At 42.3% G+C, this 17266-nt stretch overlaps 1 protein-coding gene across 1 annotated transcript; it reads right to left on the reverse strand.

Moving 5' to 3' along the window:
- Positions 1-1346: 1346 nt before the first annotated feature.
- rspo3 (R-spondin 3) lies at positions 1347-16491 on the reverse strand. Its single transcript, XM_053431990.1, has 6 exons — positions 15664-16491; positions 10836-11030; positions 10103-10246; positions 9789-9935; positions 9457-9642; positions 1347-2343 (listed from the first exon to the last, which is right to left on the reverse strand). The coding sequence occupies exons 1-6, from the start codon at positions 15761-15763 to the stop codon at positions 2120-2122; spliced, it is 996 nt and encodes a 331-aa protein (XP_053287965.1). The 5' UTR covers positions 15764-16491; the 3' UTR covers positions 1347-2119.
- Positions 16492-17266: the final 775 nt, after the last annotated feature.

The following is a 17266-nucleotide window of genomic DNA, read 5'->3' on the forward strand; positions in this document are numbered from 1 at the left end:
ACACTAAAATAAATTATATTTGAAAATATGTCTTGCTGGGAGGTTTCAACAGTTAAAATTAAGGGAGAGATTGTATTGTCCTTGCAAAAAAAGGTGGGGATTTGATCTGATAATAAGAACAGGTCACTTCGACTTTTTCACAACAGCATTGTTAATGATTCACAATAAGACATATGCGTGCTGATGAACACATTGTAAGTGTGTGAGTGAAGAAAGGGATTGGCCTTTGGTTCCTGTCATAGACAAAACTACATCTTAACTTTTTTTTTTCTTTTTAAGTTGGCAAAAATATTCGTTGAGACTTCAGTGACTAATATTTCTACGGTATTTAACTTCCTACTCCAAATGAGGCGGTGGTCAGGGTTGCATATAGTTTGTGACAAAAACAGCCCAATACCAGAACTCCCTCTCTCTATATATATATATATAGATGTTTCTCGTTTTACCACCATACTGCATTATAATCATTGTGTTGTATCTACAAAGACGGCATAACAAGCACAAAACAAAACAGTTTACCCTAAACAGTTCCTCAACCTAGGTCCTAAAATGTCCTTGTATAACTATAAACAGTATCATGAATAAAACGTAGCTCTGTAAATGTAAGGACCGATTGACAGATGCACAAACTAAGCCGTTAGATTGTTTTCTCTTCCTTTTCTCTTCCTCCACCCTGTCTGGATAACATGAATGTAGTGTTTATATATCATATCAATTGGCTGTAGTTAGTGCAATACCTTAGTAAAAAACTTGTCACGTTGCTTCACTATGTTCAAATGATAAATATAATACATACATGTTTAAATAAGTATCTACTTTTTGCATTTTAATCTATTTTATTTCAGCTGATGCACATAATTATGTTGGTTCACAACCTTTTAATAACACCGCTTCCCCCACTAATACACAGATAAGCTAAGATGGTAAACTTGTCAGTGGTTGGGTAATAACATGATATGTGGTATCAGCAGAACTAAGATAAGCCAATACTTGCAGAAATAGATATCATGTCACCTAGGGAGGATTGAGGAAGAGAAAAAGGTAAGAGAAAACAAAACTAACAGTTTAGTTTGTGCATCAGTCAACTGGTAACCACCCTCACAGAGCTATATTTGATTTATTATAATAAACTGGGTCCAATTATACAAAGACAAACATGTCAACCAGTGGCAATACTTCAAAAGTTGCCCAATTCTGTGGACCTGGCAACCCGGGGCATGGTTTCCTTCTAATCAACAACAAGTAGGTGCTGCTTGAACTCAGTTTTACTGCAAGATGGCGTCAAGCATATTCATGTGGACTGGAGAATATGTCTGTCGGATGAGAAAATCGATACCATACACAGGTACAAACCCATTATAGTTTTATTTGACATACAGGTGCTTTTTGGTTCCAAGTCAAGGAGTTTTACTGAGAGCTCAGACTCCATATACACAAAAAGAAAAACCAGTGGTAGATTAGATTCATCACTTATCTGGATAAAACTAGCTTTTGTCCAAAACATACAGAACACATGTTAATGGTTTTCAGTTGTTTTACTCATCTGTTGTTTGCAGTGATTATAAAGATATCACAAGATGGCAAGAGCAAACCAATTCAATGCACCAAATAAAATAGAGATCTAATGAACAGGAACAACAATAATAAACAATTGTTCTACATAATGTTGCAAAATCTACATTCAAAAACCAAGACGCGCAAAGTTGTACCAGGGCCCCATTAAATAACCATATCAACAAGCACATAGTGTAACGTCTCTGTCTCTGTCCGTCTGTCTGCCAGTCCTCCACACCATCGCAGACGCTTCTCAGTCCCAGCAGCAGTGTCTCCTGCACTTTCCATTAGAGAGTCCCTCGCAGTGGTGGAAGTGAAGGAGCAGAGGCTACATGGTAAAAAAACAAAAATACCTTTTTTCTAAAGTCCAGAGTGGCCCAAGCCTTGTGGCTGAAAGTGCCCCAGCTCGTTTGTGCACGAACAGTATTTTCAAATCATACAGGTAGCAGCAACACCCCTGCAGAGAGGGGGCGATGTGGGCAAACGGTGGGTGAGGGAGGGGGACTTTTTGCCAGGATGAAGAATGGGGAGGGGAACAGGAGGAAGGTGGGGAGGCATTAGAGCACTACTGTACAAGGCCTTCTTCGGGGGAGACCGGTGCCGTGTCGTGGCCTCTGCGGTGCCGGTGCTCTGTTTTGTTCCTGTTATCAGAGTCTTCACGTTCACCTGGGTGTCTCTCCTTCTCTCGCTCCCTGTCCCTCTTCCTCTCTCGTCGCCCCTCCTGGTTCTCCTTATCTTTGCGATTGTTGCGATTTCTCCGCTCTCTTCGCTCGTTCTTCTTCCGTGCTCCTGGAAGATGGGAAAATGGCATAATTCATCATCATCATCATCATCATCATCATCATCATATCTTCATATATTTGTGTAGCACTGCTCACATGACACACATAAATAACATGAAAACGAATATGAAAGAAAATAGAAATATCACCAAACCCAATGACAGAAATGTAATCATGACCCCCTGCCTCCCCCATTATACAATAATAAGAAAACTGAATGCAGTTTAGGCTTTGATTCAGAAGAAGCTATAATTAAGTATCTTTTTTTAAACATAGGACACGATGGAGAATATCCCTGGTCTGTTCTAAGGTCTTCCACACATATTAAGTTACCAACTACCAGTAGTAAAATAGGGAGGCAGATTAAGCTCTTAATAATTTTCCACTCTTATCATTTGATATGACAGCTGTGAAAGGGAGGTTGTATGAATTAATCAGAAAAATCCATCTAGCATAACCTTTAGTTTGTCCCCGTCTCAATACTGTTAATAAATAATTTCAGAAAAGAATGTGGAAAAATAAGAAACATCTTACTTATAAAGAATGTAACAACAGAAAATGTGTATATGTCAAAAACACCAGATTACATGCTGCAGTACTCCCCTGAAGGGTGACATTGATTATTGCAATGCTCTGAGTTCACCACTAGATGTCAGTCTGTCGTCGCATACAAGTGCCACATTGTCAGACTGTCAGCTGTTGCAGCCCTCTCCCTGTGATGAGCAGACCTTTGTCCAAAATAGCAAACCTTTAAATAAACCCCCTGCTTTATCTGTTCTTGCTACACCATCTCATAAACAAAACCAAGAGTTTTGGAATGCTGAAGTTTTATCTCGAGCTACAGCTATTAACGATAATAACGAGACCCCCCCCCCCCAGGGAGGCTGGAGACAGGACCTGCAAGTGAAAGCAGAGGAGGCCCTTTCCTGTTGTTGTACTGCTGCTGTTCATGTGTGAGTGGAGCACGGCCTGCTCGGCTGCTTGGCTGGCCAGTCGGGGATTGTGAAACTGCTGAAGTAGGCAGTAGGCAGTAGGCACAGACACAGGGAGAGAGAGAACGAGATATCTCTCTCCCTCTCGCTCTGTCTCTGTCTCCCTCTCTCCTGTCGGCTTCATGTTCGGCCCCCTATAATCTCATCATCTCCCTCTCTGTGTTCATTAATCAAGTCCAGCCTGTTTGGACCAGGGACCAAGTGTGATCCACACATTCTGAGCTAGCAATATTAAGCTCTAACTGCCCAAGTTTTCATCATCTTTGGGAATAATAAAAGGTAGAGAGGACGGGAGGTGGATATAAATGTGCATGGTAACATGTGCACAAACAGTGTTCACGTGATAATTGTAAAAAAAAAAGAAAAAAAGAACTGAAACGATAGTGAAGGCAGCATGGGCTCATGGATGGATGAATGGATTGACGGAGTAATCTGGTGCACTGACTCATTCAGGGTCTGCCCCGCGTCCTCTATAAACACAGGAAGTCCACTTCGCTCTCATTGTTTTCACTATCCTGACACCATAACTATTTACAAGTTCAGTGGATTAGTCATACTGTAGCCCCCGTGCTTTGTCGAGCCAGAGGAGAAACCTAATCCATGCCAGTGTTGAGATGATTAGCAGAGTGTTTATCTAACCAACCTGCAATTGGTTTGTTGGAACAGTTTCTGATGGGCATCTTTTTAAACTGTGCGTTGAATAATGTCATCAAGACTTTGAGACCATGAAGTGATGGAGTAGTTGGCTTTGGGAACAGAACTTGAAAATCCTGCCCTTACATTATGAACTGGAGCTTATAGTCATGGTGTGAAGGCTTCGTTTGTAGGTAAAAGTTCGAGAAAGGTTTTCTCTTTTTTCCTAATGAAAAAAATGGAACCGTATTCTCTAAACAACAGTGAGGAAATCATCATTTATTCCTGTTTTGGCAGAGACCAGGATGCAAAAGCTGAATACATTTTTCTTACAATGTTCCAGCTGGTAATTCTGTTGTGAGTGTTTCGTGAATCTGTCTTTCTAGAACTCACTGTGTCATTTACACATATGTAATGTACTGGAATAATTCAGTAAATACTCATTACAGGACCCTACATTTGTCTAGTTTGCACCATAGACTGTATACAGAGATAGACGAGATGACGGCTCCCGATTAGTATAGCCAAAGTCTGTTAGTCGCCACCTGGTGGCTGTTTGAAGTATAGGTCATAAACGCCACCTCCTCCATGCTAGTAGAGGGGACATGAACCAAACCAAAAAATTCGATGTTAAATAAGTTACTGTTAATGATATTTTCTGTAATTTAAGGTTGTTCCTATCTAACTTTATATTCAAGTGTAGATTTTTTAACTAATTTAGTTCTAACTAGTTATTTGATGATGATGATGATGATTCACCAGGTAAAAAGTCATGATTGAGAGCAGAGACTGACTCGTGATTGGTCGAACAACTGTATCGACGAAACCTCGCTTCTACAGCTCCATAGCCTGACCACTACTTTGTAGACTATGGCTCCAAATGTACAACAATGCTGCAATCGTATCCAGGATAAATAGGATAAAGCCGGGAGGCCCTTAGCTTAAGCTAGCCTGGCTCTACTACTATCAACACGGAGTTAGAGGTTGTTTTTTCAAATGTGTTGTCAAGCAATAGCTCATAATAAATGGGACACAATAACGATGATATAATGTGAGAGAGCAGTTATAAATCTCTAAGGTCCCTTTTTAACCTGTCACTCTGATTATATGATGTACATCCATCTTTTTCCATCGCATGCTTGTATTACATGCTCCATTTGAGGTATTGTTATTTTTACAAAGACGCGGTGAAAGATTTATTATGAACAATTCAGTACAAATAAATGAGAAAGCAGGAACTGTAACTTTTGTCAAGTTATGCAAACACTCTGTGCCCCATTCAATGCGCCAGTTAGTATTTATCCTCAGTACAAGTTAAAAGCATTTCCTATAATCTGTAGTTAATGAGCAGGAATGTATGCAGAAATCGGTTATCCTTTTCATCTTGTGTTATTCCCCATAAACCCTGCCTACAAACTGTAAACAGAGCCACTATAGGGGACTCCCGCAGCATTGTCGCCTGCTGTAATAATGTAACTTCTAGAAATGTGTTACAGCACATTCACAAAGGGCAGGACTCAGTAAACTGTACACACACACACACACACACACACACACACACACACAGAGGGGCTTTACTGAATGGGACACTAACATGCAGTCAGTGAAAGAAACGGCGAGACAAAGAGACTGGCAGAGGAGAGAGAGAGAGAGAGTGTAAAATGAACACGGTAAGAGGAGGAAACAGAGAGGGATCAAATTAGGGAGCAAAGGGGCACTGAGTGTAAGTGGAGGTGTGTGTGTGTGTATGTGTGTGTGTGTGTGTGTGTGTGTGTGGTTAGTGCCTCACTGGATGTTTTATAGTGGCACATCCTCCATGACAGGCGTTCTGTCGTCCGGGGAGCTTTTGGCGGGAGCCAGGCCGGGATTAAAGGCTATGGGCTGTCCCACAAGTGGAATGCTTGCTGCATGGCCGCCAGGATGTCAAGAGTGGGGTTGTGTATGTAACAATCCCCCATCAATCACTGGTTGGTGCTATAGCTTGCTAACTGTAGGCATTTCTCTATGTGCAATCAACTGTGCATGTGTGTGTGTGTGTGTGTGTTTATGTGTGTGTGGAGGAGTTAGAGGGGGCTAAGGTTTGCAGAGGGCACATGCAGAGATAGAGAGGTGAACAGCAGGTCGATCAAAGGACAAATTAGCCAGTGTTAACATGAGAGTGATGGAGGTGGATGAGGATGTGTGTGTAAACACTCACTATCTCTGGCCATTGATAACAGAGGTACAGAGCCAAGTTTTTTTTTATTTTTTTTCTGACTCTAAGCCTTAATATGTGAGCACGTGTCCAACAGTTTTACCATTTTTCTGACATGATACCTGTAATTCAAAACTAGGCCTGGGCGATATTTCCAAAATTTTTTGTCCAAAATGAAATGATTCACATCAGTCGTTACTGATAAATGTAAAATTATCATTTCTTTTCATTTCAAAGACAGATTTTTTGCTTCAGAGTGAGGGTTGCGATTTTAAGCTTTACTTTAAGAGCACTTGATAAACAGCAAAACATTGTAGAAATCGGAGCTAGAACATTAAAACCAATGTTCTGCATAACCGGAGCCTGTAAGAGCTGAAGGCTTGAGTCTCCTCTTAAAGGCAGGGTAAGTCATTTGTTTGTGAGACACTTTTTTAAAACCGTAATTGGTGAAATCCCCTTCAATAAAGTTGACTGTAAAAAAAGAAGATAAAAAGCCAGCCAGTCAGACATTTTGGTGCAATGCCTCATTTACATTCCTGCGTAGAATGAGATGAGTTATAAAGATATGTTAACAAGTGAGGTTAAAAGGAGCTGGTGAGTATCTTAACTTGCTGACATGTTAGTGTTAATGCTACGCTTAGGTCATCATCCAATGTGGCATTAGGTTTAGTGTTCAGACATGACAGTGGAACCAGTCATCTTATTAAACTGTCTGCAAGAAAGAAAAAAGCCCAAAATATGAGTTCTTCTTAAAGGAGAAGGGGCTGGTGCACACTGAACATCATATGGAGGTACTTACTGAGAAAAAACAAAACATATATAGCTGTCTGAAATTGATTTTTAGATTTTTTTATGCATGCACATAAAATGAATTACTAACATATGGGATGCACTTAATGATTTGTACTTGAAAGTTGCCTTTAAACCTCTTCGCACTGACCCTTTTTGCCAGACCCAAGACTTTATGGTGTAATTCTGAAAAGTCAAATCAAAACATGTGTGGAAGAGGGACCCCAAAAAACGTCTCCATGTATACTCAAAGGTAGAAAAAGGCTTGTTTAAGATGGAGAAAGAAGGAGAAAGAGAAAAAAAAGGATTTTACAGAATTTTGGAGGTAGTTTGGGTTAAAGATGAGGGATTTTAAAACAATTCCGAGCTGGAAAAAGATCCATGTATATCTGAATGAGCGGAGCAGAAACAGGAGACGAATGAGCAGAGACTCTGTAGTGCTCGTGTGGAGGAGTGAAGCGATGTAGCAAGGAGAAGGATGGGGAGAGGGAGAGGCTGCACAGAGGGGGAGAAGAAGCCAGAGGGAGAAAGTGCAAAGGAGGAGGAAAAAGAAGAGGAGCAGGAGGATGTATCAGTGTCTGAAGGCTGCTGGAGGATTACCGGGGGCTCTCTGAGGTCGGACCACTGACCTCGTAGCGTGTGCGTAACGTAAACAGTAAGGAGAGGATGCACCGAGGCAGATAATTAGCTCTCATTCACCACGGATGCTGTTGGAGTGGGGGGCAACTTGGTTATCACATGTGGGAGGGGGGGGCAAAGTCAAAACGTGAGGTCTGTAGAGTATAAGACTGCACCCAACCTTTGTTACTTTCTTTCCCTATTTATCTCTCTCTTTCTTTCTTTCTTTATCTCTCTCTTTCTTTTTCATTCTTTTTTTCTTCATCTCTTTTTCTTTCTCTCTTTCTTTCCATATCTGTGTAGCCCCCCTCTCTTCACCACATTCTGGCTAGATCAACAGAGCCGTCGACTCTGCGCTAAAGTCTCACCCTCGGCCCAACTGACTGACTGGGAGCGCCAACAGGGAGCTTATATGGGGTCTGTGTTTTCTTTGGTGTGGTAGGAAGTGTGTGTGTGTGTGTGTGTGTGTGTGTGTGTCTGTGTGTGTTTGTGTGTATGTGTGTGTGCGTATAAGGAATGGATCAGTAAAAGATACAGATAGAAAGTGAGAGAGAAGGGGATAGCCAGCTTACCAGAGGGCACATTTCACAGTCTGCGTTACAAATCAGGTCAACCCAGTTGACTCGTTTCACAAATTACCACCAACACCAACAGTTGTGTAGTTATTTAAGTGAAAGAAAGAGTGTGCGTGTATGTATGTGTGTGTGTGTGTGTCCGAGTCAGCCCGTGTGTGTGCTTAATTTTGTGTGTGCAAGTGAGTGTGCAAGTGTGAAATTGTGCATTTGTATAACTTTGAAATGGAGCGAGTGTATCTGTGTGGATTTGTTGCATGTGTTGGTTTGCATGTGTGCATGTGTGTGTGTGTGTGTGTGTGTGTGTGTGTGTGTGTGTGTGTGTGTGTGTGTGTGTGTGTGTGTGTGTGTGTGAGTGTGAGTGAGTGTGCAAGTTAGTGTGTGTGTTGGCAGCTGTGGGGATAAACCAATACTGATCCCCTGGTCGCCGCGTGCCTCCCAGGGGGAGGATGTTGATGTTGAGCTGGCTGTTTCTGCTGCATCACACACACACACACAGACACACACACACACACACACACACACACACACACACACACACACACACACACACACACACACACACACACACACACACACACACACACACACACACACACACACACACAGTGTTTGTTCTGTAAGTGTGAGGCCCCAGGGGGCTGGATCTCAGCCTCCTACCCTGTCTGCGATCTGTCATTTAACACTACAGAACCCAGGCTAAAAACAACCAGCCGTACCCGCCAACCATCTCAGTAACCACACACATGCACTGCACACATAACACAAAGTGATCATAAAGGCTCCGCAACACTGGCTTCTATAAAGAGACGTCCTAAAGCAGTTTTCAGTTTATTCATTAGAAATGATCACGCTATTCTCTGTTTACTAGGAGCAGAGAAAGCGGTTTTACTGTTTAAAAATCCGAAGAGGTCTCATGGGAGAACACACAACAGACCCATTGCAACATCCCACATGTGTGTTCCCCCCACTGTCCTCACTCTCACCACAATGACAATCCTCTGAGTAAACAGACATAGTCCTGAGCGGAAGAACGACCAGCTCTGATTGTACAAGCTGAAGCGGCAAGGTCTGGAATTCATAGAGAGTAGATTGTGGCATGTGTCACAAATACAAAGTTGGCAGTGAGCATGATGGGTCAGCAGCAACTAGTGTAAGCAACAGAGAGTGGATGGTATGTTCCCATTTAGAAGATTCTGTTGTGTTTTTTTTACATTTTAGCTTTTGGTGTTGGATAAGAAGGATTTTGACTCAGGGTATGACACATACTGAAGCACAGAAGCATTACAACTCTGCCACAGTGGCGCTAATGTTTTATTTACCTGGACACTTCCTCCTCTTGACCAGACACTCTTTGATTTCCGAGATCTCAGGGCAGGGTTTACCCAAGGGTGATGGGTACTGGAGGACGTGCCGTGTGCGGGTCTCCTCGCCCCGCTTGAAGCCACAGGTTCTGCCGGACTTAGAGCAGGGGCTCCACTCGCTCCACTCACCCACTTCGCAGTGCACTGCCCGGGAGGAAGTAGAGACAGAGAAGTGAGGGTGGGAAGTTTGAAATTAGGTTGCTCTTTTTGGCACCTGCAGATACAAAAGCTAACCACAGGCTCCCACCAACAGGATAGGCATCTTTAATGGCTACATATTCTTGACTAACCTTGTGGCGTGCACTCCATGAGCTTGCCATTGGGCTCGTAGTCCTCTGGACAGACATGGTGGCACCTCCCACTGAGCTGGTACAGGCCTGGCCGGCACTGTGTACATGTGTCGCTGTTCACACATGACTCACACTCAGCAGGGCACTCTGCAAAAACAAAAGCACAGTTATGTATCTGTGAATATAGCAGTCATATTCGACACAACAACATTTGTCGTGCACCAAGAAATGCTTCAATCCAAGGGGTAGAAATATTCTGTATAGAGAGTTTAAAGGCAAACCCCATGTTTTAAATATGAACTCGGGGCACTCACTGGGAACACACTCCCTCTGCGTGTCACTGCGGACCAGCCCCTCGGGGCAGTTCTCCTGGCACTTGCCCAGGTGAAGGTAGAATCCTGCTCGGCAGCGTGTGCAGAAGTTCTTGTTGAAGCAAGAGTCGCACTCCAACCTGCACTCTGACAGAGAAACACAGAGCCACCACCAGGGTTTATTTTAACCCAGCAAGTTACCGTGCATGTGTCCTGCATGTTAATTATACAGGGTGTGAGAATGTCTGACTGGGAATACATTCAGGAATATCGGTCACTGCAGGAAGAGTCCTGCAGGCAGGCTGGTGATTAATGAGTATTATGTAAAGCAACTCTTGATTTGATTTAATGTCATTGAAAAGAATCACACCGAACAAGCTAACTACTCTCAGGTTTTCCCGTTATTTGAGGACAAACATGTGTATACATAATGCCATATTTCACAAGCAGCGTTTAAACTGTTGCTGGAAAAGAAGTGTACATATAATTTGTCAGTGTCCAGAAGCCAAGCTCATGCTCATCTTGTGTTTTTAAAACACGGTGTTAAGAGAACACGTTTACCTCAAGACAACTTTTAGATACTTTTCGGTGTGTCCTTGTTATGAGAGAGGACTACTATGAATTTATTGCTCATCCATTCTGAGGACAAGTGATTACACTTTAGTCTGGCTGCTAATACCAGCCCTCCAGACTCCTGCTCATTTAAAACATAGGTGTACATGCAACTCAAGCTTACTTGTGCAGGTGTTTCTCTCTGGGGAGCGTGTGCCGTAAAAGCCCGGAGGACAGGAAGTCATGCACACCCCGATCTGCTTCATCCCAATCCTCTCAAGGTGCATGAAGAAGCGCGGCCTGCAGGACAGGCAGCCATTGTAGTCAGAGCAGGTCAGACACCCACCCTGCTGGCACCCTGAGCTCACACCAGAGATCTCTGTGGACAGGAGCAGGAATTAATGAATACATGAAAACTAAATGTCGAGGCAAAGATGACTTTTTGAGGCATTTTAACTATGAAAGTAGAAATAGTTTAAATGCATAACTTGTTTAGATAATACATAATATTGGAGCGATCACTATATTTTGCCAACCCACAATTCCCCAGTTCAATGCTAACCACTTTGGAAGTGCTTGTAGTTTATGCTTGTAATACCAGCCTCCCACTTATTAAAAAGCTCAGAGCAGGAATTCATCTTTCTGTTTGTGCCAAGGCTGAACTCAGTAAACTCCTGGAAGCTTCTCTATCAAACATAAATCATTAAGCACTTAAAAGATTTAAGAAAGGAAATATGTATTCAGTGTCATCTAAGTCAGCCAAGAAAAAAAACAAATGTAGACCCATTAGACCAATTTACATCCTACACAATAAGTTCAAGTCTTATTGGGTTGAACCAAGTTACTCTAGCTTTGGATCTAATTCACACCAGCCTTGTATTGAGCCTCTAAAACGAATGTGTGTGTACTCGCAGCTTGAAAAACACACCCATGCACTTTCAAAATAAAGTTCCAAAAACCAACCACCAACCAAATCCTGACTTCAAATCTTTGGTCAACCCTGGATTCTTTCATATTCATAAAATATAATATTATAGTTTTGTTAATGGCTTAATGAAAACTATAATAGTTCCTATGTTCCTATGAAGCCTTACATAAAACAACTTTAGGCTGGAAAAACAGGCATATTTAAGGAACTGATATCTATGAGGGTGTGAAATTTGACTTTGCTGCAGTTTGATTGCAATGAGGCACCGCAAATAAATCACTAACAAGAAGATTGCTCACATTGAAAAAAAGGTTTATTTCATACTTCAGTCAACTATTTGTCTCGTCATATTTTCCAGTCATGAGGGCAAAGGATAAAAAGGGAAGGTGCCTGTATCATAACGGGTTATTCATTTACATTTATTAGTATTTTATTACAGTATTGGACTGATCACTTACTATCCCAGCACAGTGACTGAGAGCTCAGTGCTAATGACAGTCGTTTATACCATGTTTAAAACTTGGTTTATGTACATAAGTACTTTAGAGTTTAGATTCTGATGATATATGTCACAGTTGGTTTCTCATCCTCGACTCTTCAGAACTTTGTGAGATGATTCAGATGATTGTCTCTCTACAGGATGAAGACCCTGGTTGTTACAGCTGTAACTTATTTTCAATGTAAATGTATTTCAACATGATAATGTGGGTTTAGGCTCATGTTTTCCGAAGGTTATTAAGCTCAGGACTGAACGATTTTAAGACCCAATTGCATTAAAGAGGAAGAAATAAATTCAGTATAATCTCACGCAATCACTCCCATGGAAAAGCTCGTATATCAGGTCATTTTAGTATCTGATTGCACTGTTGGACAAAACATTAACAAAGAGGGTTGGATGTGTATATGTACTCAAAACAGCCGGAGACACATGACAGTTTCCACACTCCGTTGTTCGGAGAGGACGTTTTTAGCTCTTGGTCCTGATGTTACGTTTACTCTTTCACTGTCTTTATCAGGGAATGTGTTTAATTTACTCCTCTGATAGAACTGCCATGCTGTAGTTAAAGTGCAGGCAGTGACTATTGACATTGAGACACTGTTTGTAACTTTCAGTAGCTGCATATGGTCGACAAATCAGGAGCCACCCCCGTAAGTGCCTGAGGAATTGGTTTTCCTCACCAGCCTTGGATTTTTATGCCAGCGGGTTTGGCCGGCCCCCTTTTTTCTTTTTCTCCAAGTTCGGAGTTTAGCTGCCAGTTTACCATAGATCATGGGTACTTTGTTTAAAATATCTCGACAATCTTTACAACTGCTGTCCATTTGCCCACATGTGTTTCTGCCAAGCTGCCCTGATTCACATAAGTCTTGCGGCGCAGGAATTTGGCCTTGCCCTCGCACTTGCACCGACAAAACCTCAGTTGGACAGTGGTGTCTTGCATAACATACCAACAAAGTCACATAAGAATAAACACAATCACATGCCAGCACTTACAACACAAACACACACACACACAAACACATCAACACACACACACACACACACACACAGAGATGGATAAAATAGAATCAGGCAACTAAACGTAAAAGTGAGTAAGTGTTAAATGCCTTCTTCATTAGGGTTCCATCATGTGACACGTTTGATTTCCCTGCCTTAACAATAGACATCTTCTATATTCAATCAAGAGTTAAATCCATCCATCTTCATTATAGAGTGTGTACATCATTGCCATTGTTAGCATCCACTTTTTGGATGTATCATAACAGACAGGAAGCTCAGAGCTCGGGTTCTGTCTCCGCATGGTAATTTTGGCCTGTTAACCGAATGGTCATTGACTCCCGCCCCCCCCCCCGTTCCCTCTGAAGTCTGTAATCATTTACCCCTTCCCCAACTAATCCCTCCATCCTCCCTGACGTCTCGGGAAGTGTTAGATATCTAACCCTAACCTTAACCTTCAGAGGAAGTTTGGATTTTTTAGAAGCACTTGTCAATTAATGGGAACTGAGTCGGTCGACATGGCAGATCACTCCTCCTCCCAGTAGGATGTGAACCAAACCTTCAACTTCCTTAAACGGCAATGAATTAAGCTTTAGTGCCGCCACTTCATCTGTGGAGCTGGATCCCACCGTGACTCAGTGTGTGCATATATATATACGCTTTAGTTAGAATATTATCTTTTTGAGTCCTGAACAGGAGTAAATTCATTCTAAGTAAAAGCAGATTGGAAATTTCTCAATAAGCACAATCTATAGTAAATTAGGAAAACAAACTGAGAAGACCCTTGTTTCCCCCCTCACATTATGTTGAGAGGCTCTTTAATAGTAGGGGAAATGAGAATCTGTGTGCCTCGATGCAGACTAGGGTATAAAGCAGATTCTACAACATCTATATATAACACTGGTGCAGCACAAACACATTTAAGTCACAATAATCCACATATTATAGATACATTTCCTTCTGTTTTATGAGCAGGATTCTTGTCTGACGTGTTTATGTGTCAGTCTGCTGCAGTATAATTATGTTCCACCATCCTTAACAGCAAAACCCGGATCCACTGAGCAGCAATGCCAAGAGCAAAGGTAACCCCAGACCCCTTTAAAAGTGCACAATAAACACACTGTTAACCCCAGATGCTGCAGTGCTCTGTTTTTTTTTTTAAAGTCCACTTTGGTGGTCATGAGGGGAAAAAAGACGAGAAAAGGGTCAGACTTCAGACCCCGAGCGATCAGACGTCAAGAGGCACAAGCGTAAAGAGAGGTTTCAGGCCCAGGTGGCAGGGTTAACAGCATCACTCTGAAGGTCTATCATTGTAGATCACTGACGGCCTTCAGCCACGCAGGCAGCAAGTGATACATAAAATATTCCAGCTATCACTGCTCGTCTCTAATAGACTCAGTACCAGGGCACATCTGGAGGCCCCCGGTGATAAAGTGTGCATGGGAAGAGGAGAAAAATACACATTATTGATACTTATTTTATAGTGTCGTTTAAAAAAAAAAAAGAGCTGGACATAGATCAAGACCTGAGACATAATGTTGGAGCAGAGGGAGATTGATGAAATACATGCACATTGTTTTTTCTGTGAGGAGCAGCTCTGGTGTTCAGATTAAACTGCCAAATCCACGTTCACCCACATTGTAAAGATTTGTGGAGATGGGGCATGCTTTCAAATTATAACGGTTAAACTTTGCCCCCTTTAAATTCCAAAATGTTGCAGTGCTAAGACATAAAGCCCCAGCCTTGGAAGCCGCAGCACCAAATATGGGAACCGAGGCTGCAAAATCCGAGCAGTGATCGAGCCAGATCTACCCGGGCAGCACATGTGTGCGTGCCTGAAGTCTGCTGCTCTGACCGCTAGAGAGCGACGGGAACCAGGAGACTGAGGCGCAGAGGGCAGGGGCTGCATGTGGCGGAGGCTTCAGGTGACACGGCTCAACAACCAATGCATCCAATTAGGCTTAAGAGGACACCTATTTGGACTAATAGAGGAGTAATGATGGGGATATTACTGAAGGTGCGGTGGATGTGCCAAAGTTATGAGGCCGGTGCGCGCTGGAACTGGCCAAGAATAACTTCACACCTTGTAATAAAAAAAAGTTAGTGAGTGAGACTGAATAAAACCCGTTATGATTATATAGTAAAGGCTATGTACAAAATACTTTTACTTCATTTAGATGTATAGATCACGTAGAAAAGCAGGGTCGAGAAAGTGGAGGTTGGTGTGAATGTCTCTCAGTGAATCACTATATGGTGACTCGTATAACCTGCTGGGTTAGTTTAGTTTTATATTTATATTAAATATTGCCATGTAATATTTAGAGTATTTTTTTTAACATTAACTGCAATTTCTTTAGTTTTACGGAACATTGGTGAGAGGTGTCCCCAGTCGCGCCTGTGCAGAGTTATTTGGAGACTCCACCAAACGATGTGCCTCTCGTTATAATTTAGAAGTTTAGAACACGCTGGATATTAGATAATTAGTTTTGTCCGAATTACAACCGATACGAATAAACTGAATGAAAAAGTTTAAAGAAGGGAAAATGAAGATAAAGACAGCAGACACCTGCTTTATCCCACAGTACTCACGCTTGTGTTGCCGGTGCCTGGAGCTGCTGTGCTGCTGACAACCAGTGTAATCCATGCAGTGCAAGATGATCAAAACAAAGGAGATCAGTTGTAATTGCATAGTAGCCCAGAGGTGAGACTCGTAAAGCCAATGTCAATGTTCACCGAAACACTTTATTGGATAAGATTCCGAGGCAGGCTTGATATTTCCTAGACAGAGCACGACCCCCAGCTATGTGGTGACATGTGATGGTATATAGTGGCCCAATGATGCCTGGGCCGATGACTCTGGATCATTTTGGAGGGAGTCTTCATATGTGCCAAGAGAGCCCGACCGAGTCAGAGATCCGTTATCCGTGATGTGATAAAGAGCATCCCCTCCAGAAAACAGCATGCGCATCAGAAAGCTCGATTTTCACCCGTTGCGCGCAGGAGGAGATCACAAAAAAACATCAGAAAATAGTCAGAAGGAAATGGAAAAATAATTAATGGCTACAACTGATTGGGACTCTCAACAAGTTTGAGATATACATCCATTTGTAGAACTCCAAATGTATCCCCCTCTCTCCGTGGTTCACTGTGGATGCGCCGTGCGCCGGGACGGTGCGTGGACACCTTAATGCGCAAGGCGCGCGGAGGCAATCTGCTTCATCTCAGCATCAGCCGAAGAAAAGTTGAGGAATAAGAAAAGGAAAAGCCACCACGGAACCAACACAGAAAAGAAAAATCAATTTCGAATTTAAATGTTTCGTAGTTCTTTTAGCTGTCAGTCACACACCTCCTGTCTGGCTCGCAGGCAAACGAGACCTCCGCAGTTTGAGCGCCGCTGACTTCACCCCTCTGCTCTCTCTCTCTCTCTCTCACTCTCTCTCTCTCTCTCTCTCTCTCTCTCTCTCTCTCTCTCGTATATGAGCTCTAAAGTTTATTTTGAGGGCAAGCCCCCCTCGTCAGAGAGAGAGAGAGAGAGAGAGAGAGAGAGAGAGAGAGAGAGAGAGAGAGAGAGAGAGAGAGAGAGAGAGAGAGAGAGAGAGAGAGATATTTGAGTGGGGCTCTCATTGTGTGTTGTATTCTTTTCTTCTTTGATTCTGGATTCGGGCTTCCATGTAACTTTACATGCGCATTATAATGTAAGAACTACTGATGTGATTCCCCCCGATGTGAACATTAATGTTAGAATATATAAAAGTTGTTTTTTCACATGTTAGCCCCATGATAACCAAAGTTTCCCATTAGATGATTTCTCCTCTACCTCATTTCTTTCAATGGTTGAGTGAGACCCTCACATTCAGTCTTTTTTTTTATCCATACAGAAATTCACACACGCCTATATTTAATACATAGGCTATTGACTCTATTGTACTATGAGTTTTCTCTCCAAATATATATTCAGTCAAGCAAGTTGCCTGCATATATACTTTTCATTATTACATCTGAGCTTGATCTGCAAAAATACACCTAAAGCTTTACAGACGTTCAGTAATCGTGTCATGTGGTATGTGATAAGGTAGATGAGATGATAGGTGAATGGGTGTCTGATCAATCAATCGTCATTATTCATAATGCAAATGCTTTTATTCTGCAAGAACGTATTTCCTACTGAAGGGGAGGATTTGGTGCGGAGAGA

The sequence above is a fragment of the Pleuronectes platessa genome, chromosome 10 (genome assembly GCF_947347685.1).
Source record: "Pleuronectes platessa chromosome 10, fPlePla1.1, whole genome shotgun sequence".
NCBI lineage: Eukaryota > Metazoa > Chordata > Actinopteri > Pleuronectiformes > Pleuronectidae > Pleuronectes > Pleuronectes platessa.

Excerpts from the sequence above, each read along its gene's own strand:
- rspo3 (XM_053431990.1), bottom strand. The coding sequence starts at position 15,763 with ATGCAATTACAACTGATCTCCTTTGTTTTGATCATCTTGCACTGCATG. Across the intron at positions 9,936-10,102 it reads GCAGAGGGAGTGTGTTCCCA|AGTGCCCTGCTGAGTGTGAG; the intron begins GTGAGTGCCCCG and ends TTGTTTTTGCAG. Across the intron at positions 9,643-9,788 it reads CATGGAGTGCACGCCACAAG|TGCACTGCGAAGTGGGTGAG; the intron begins GTTAGTCAAGAA and ends CCTCCCGGGCAG.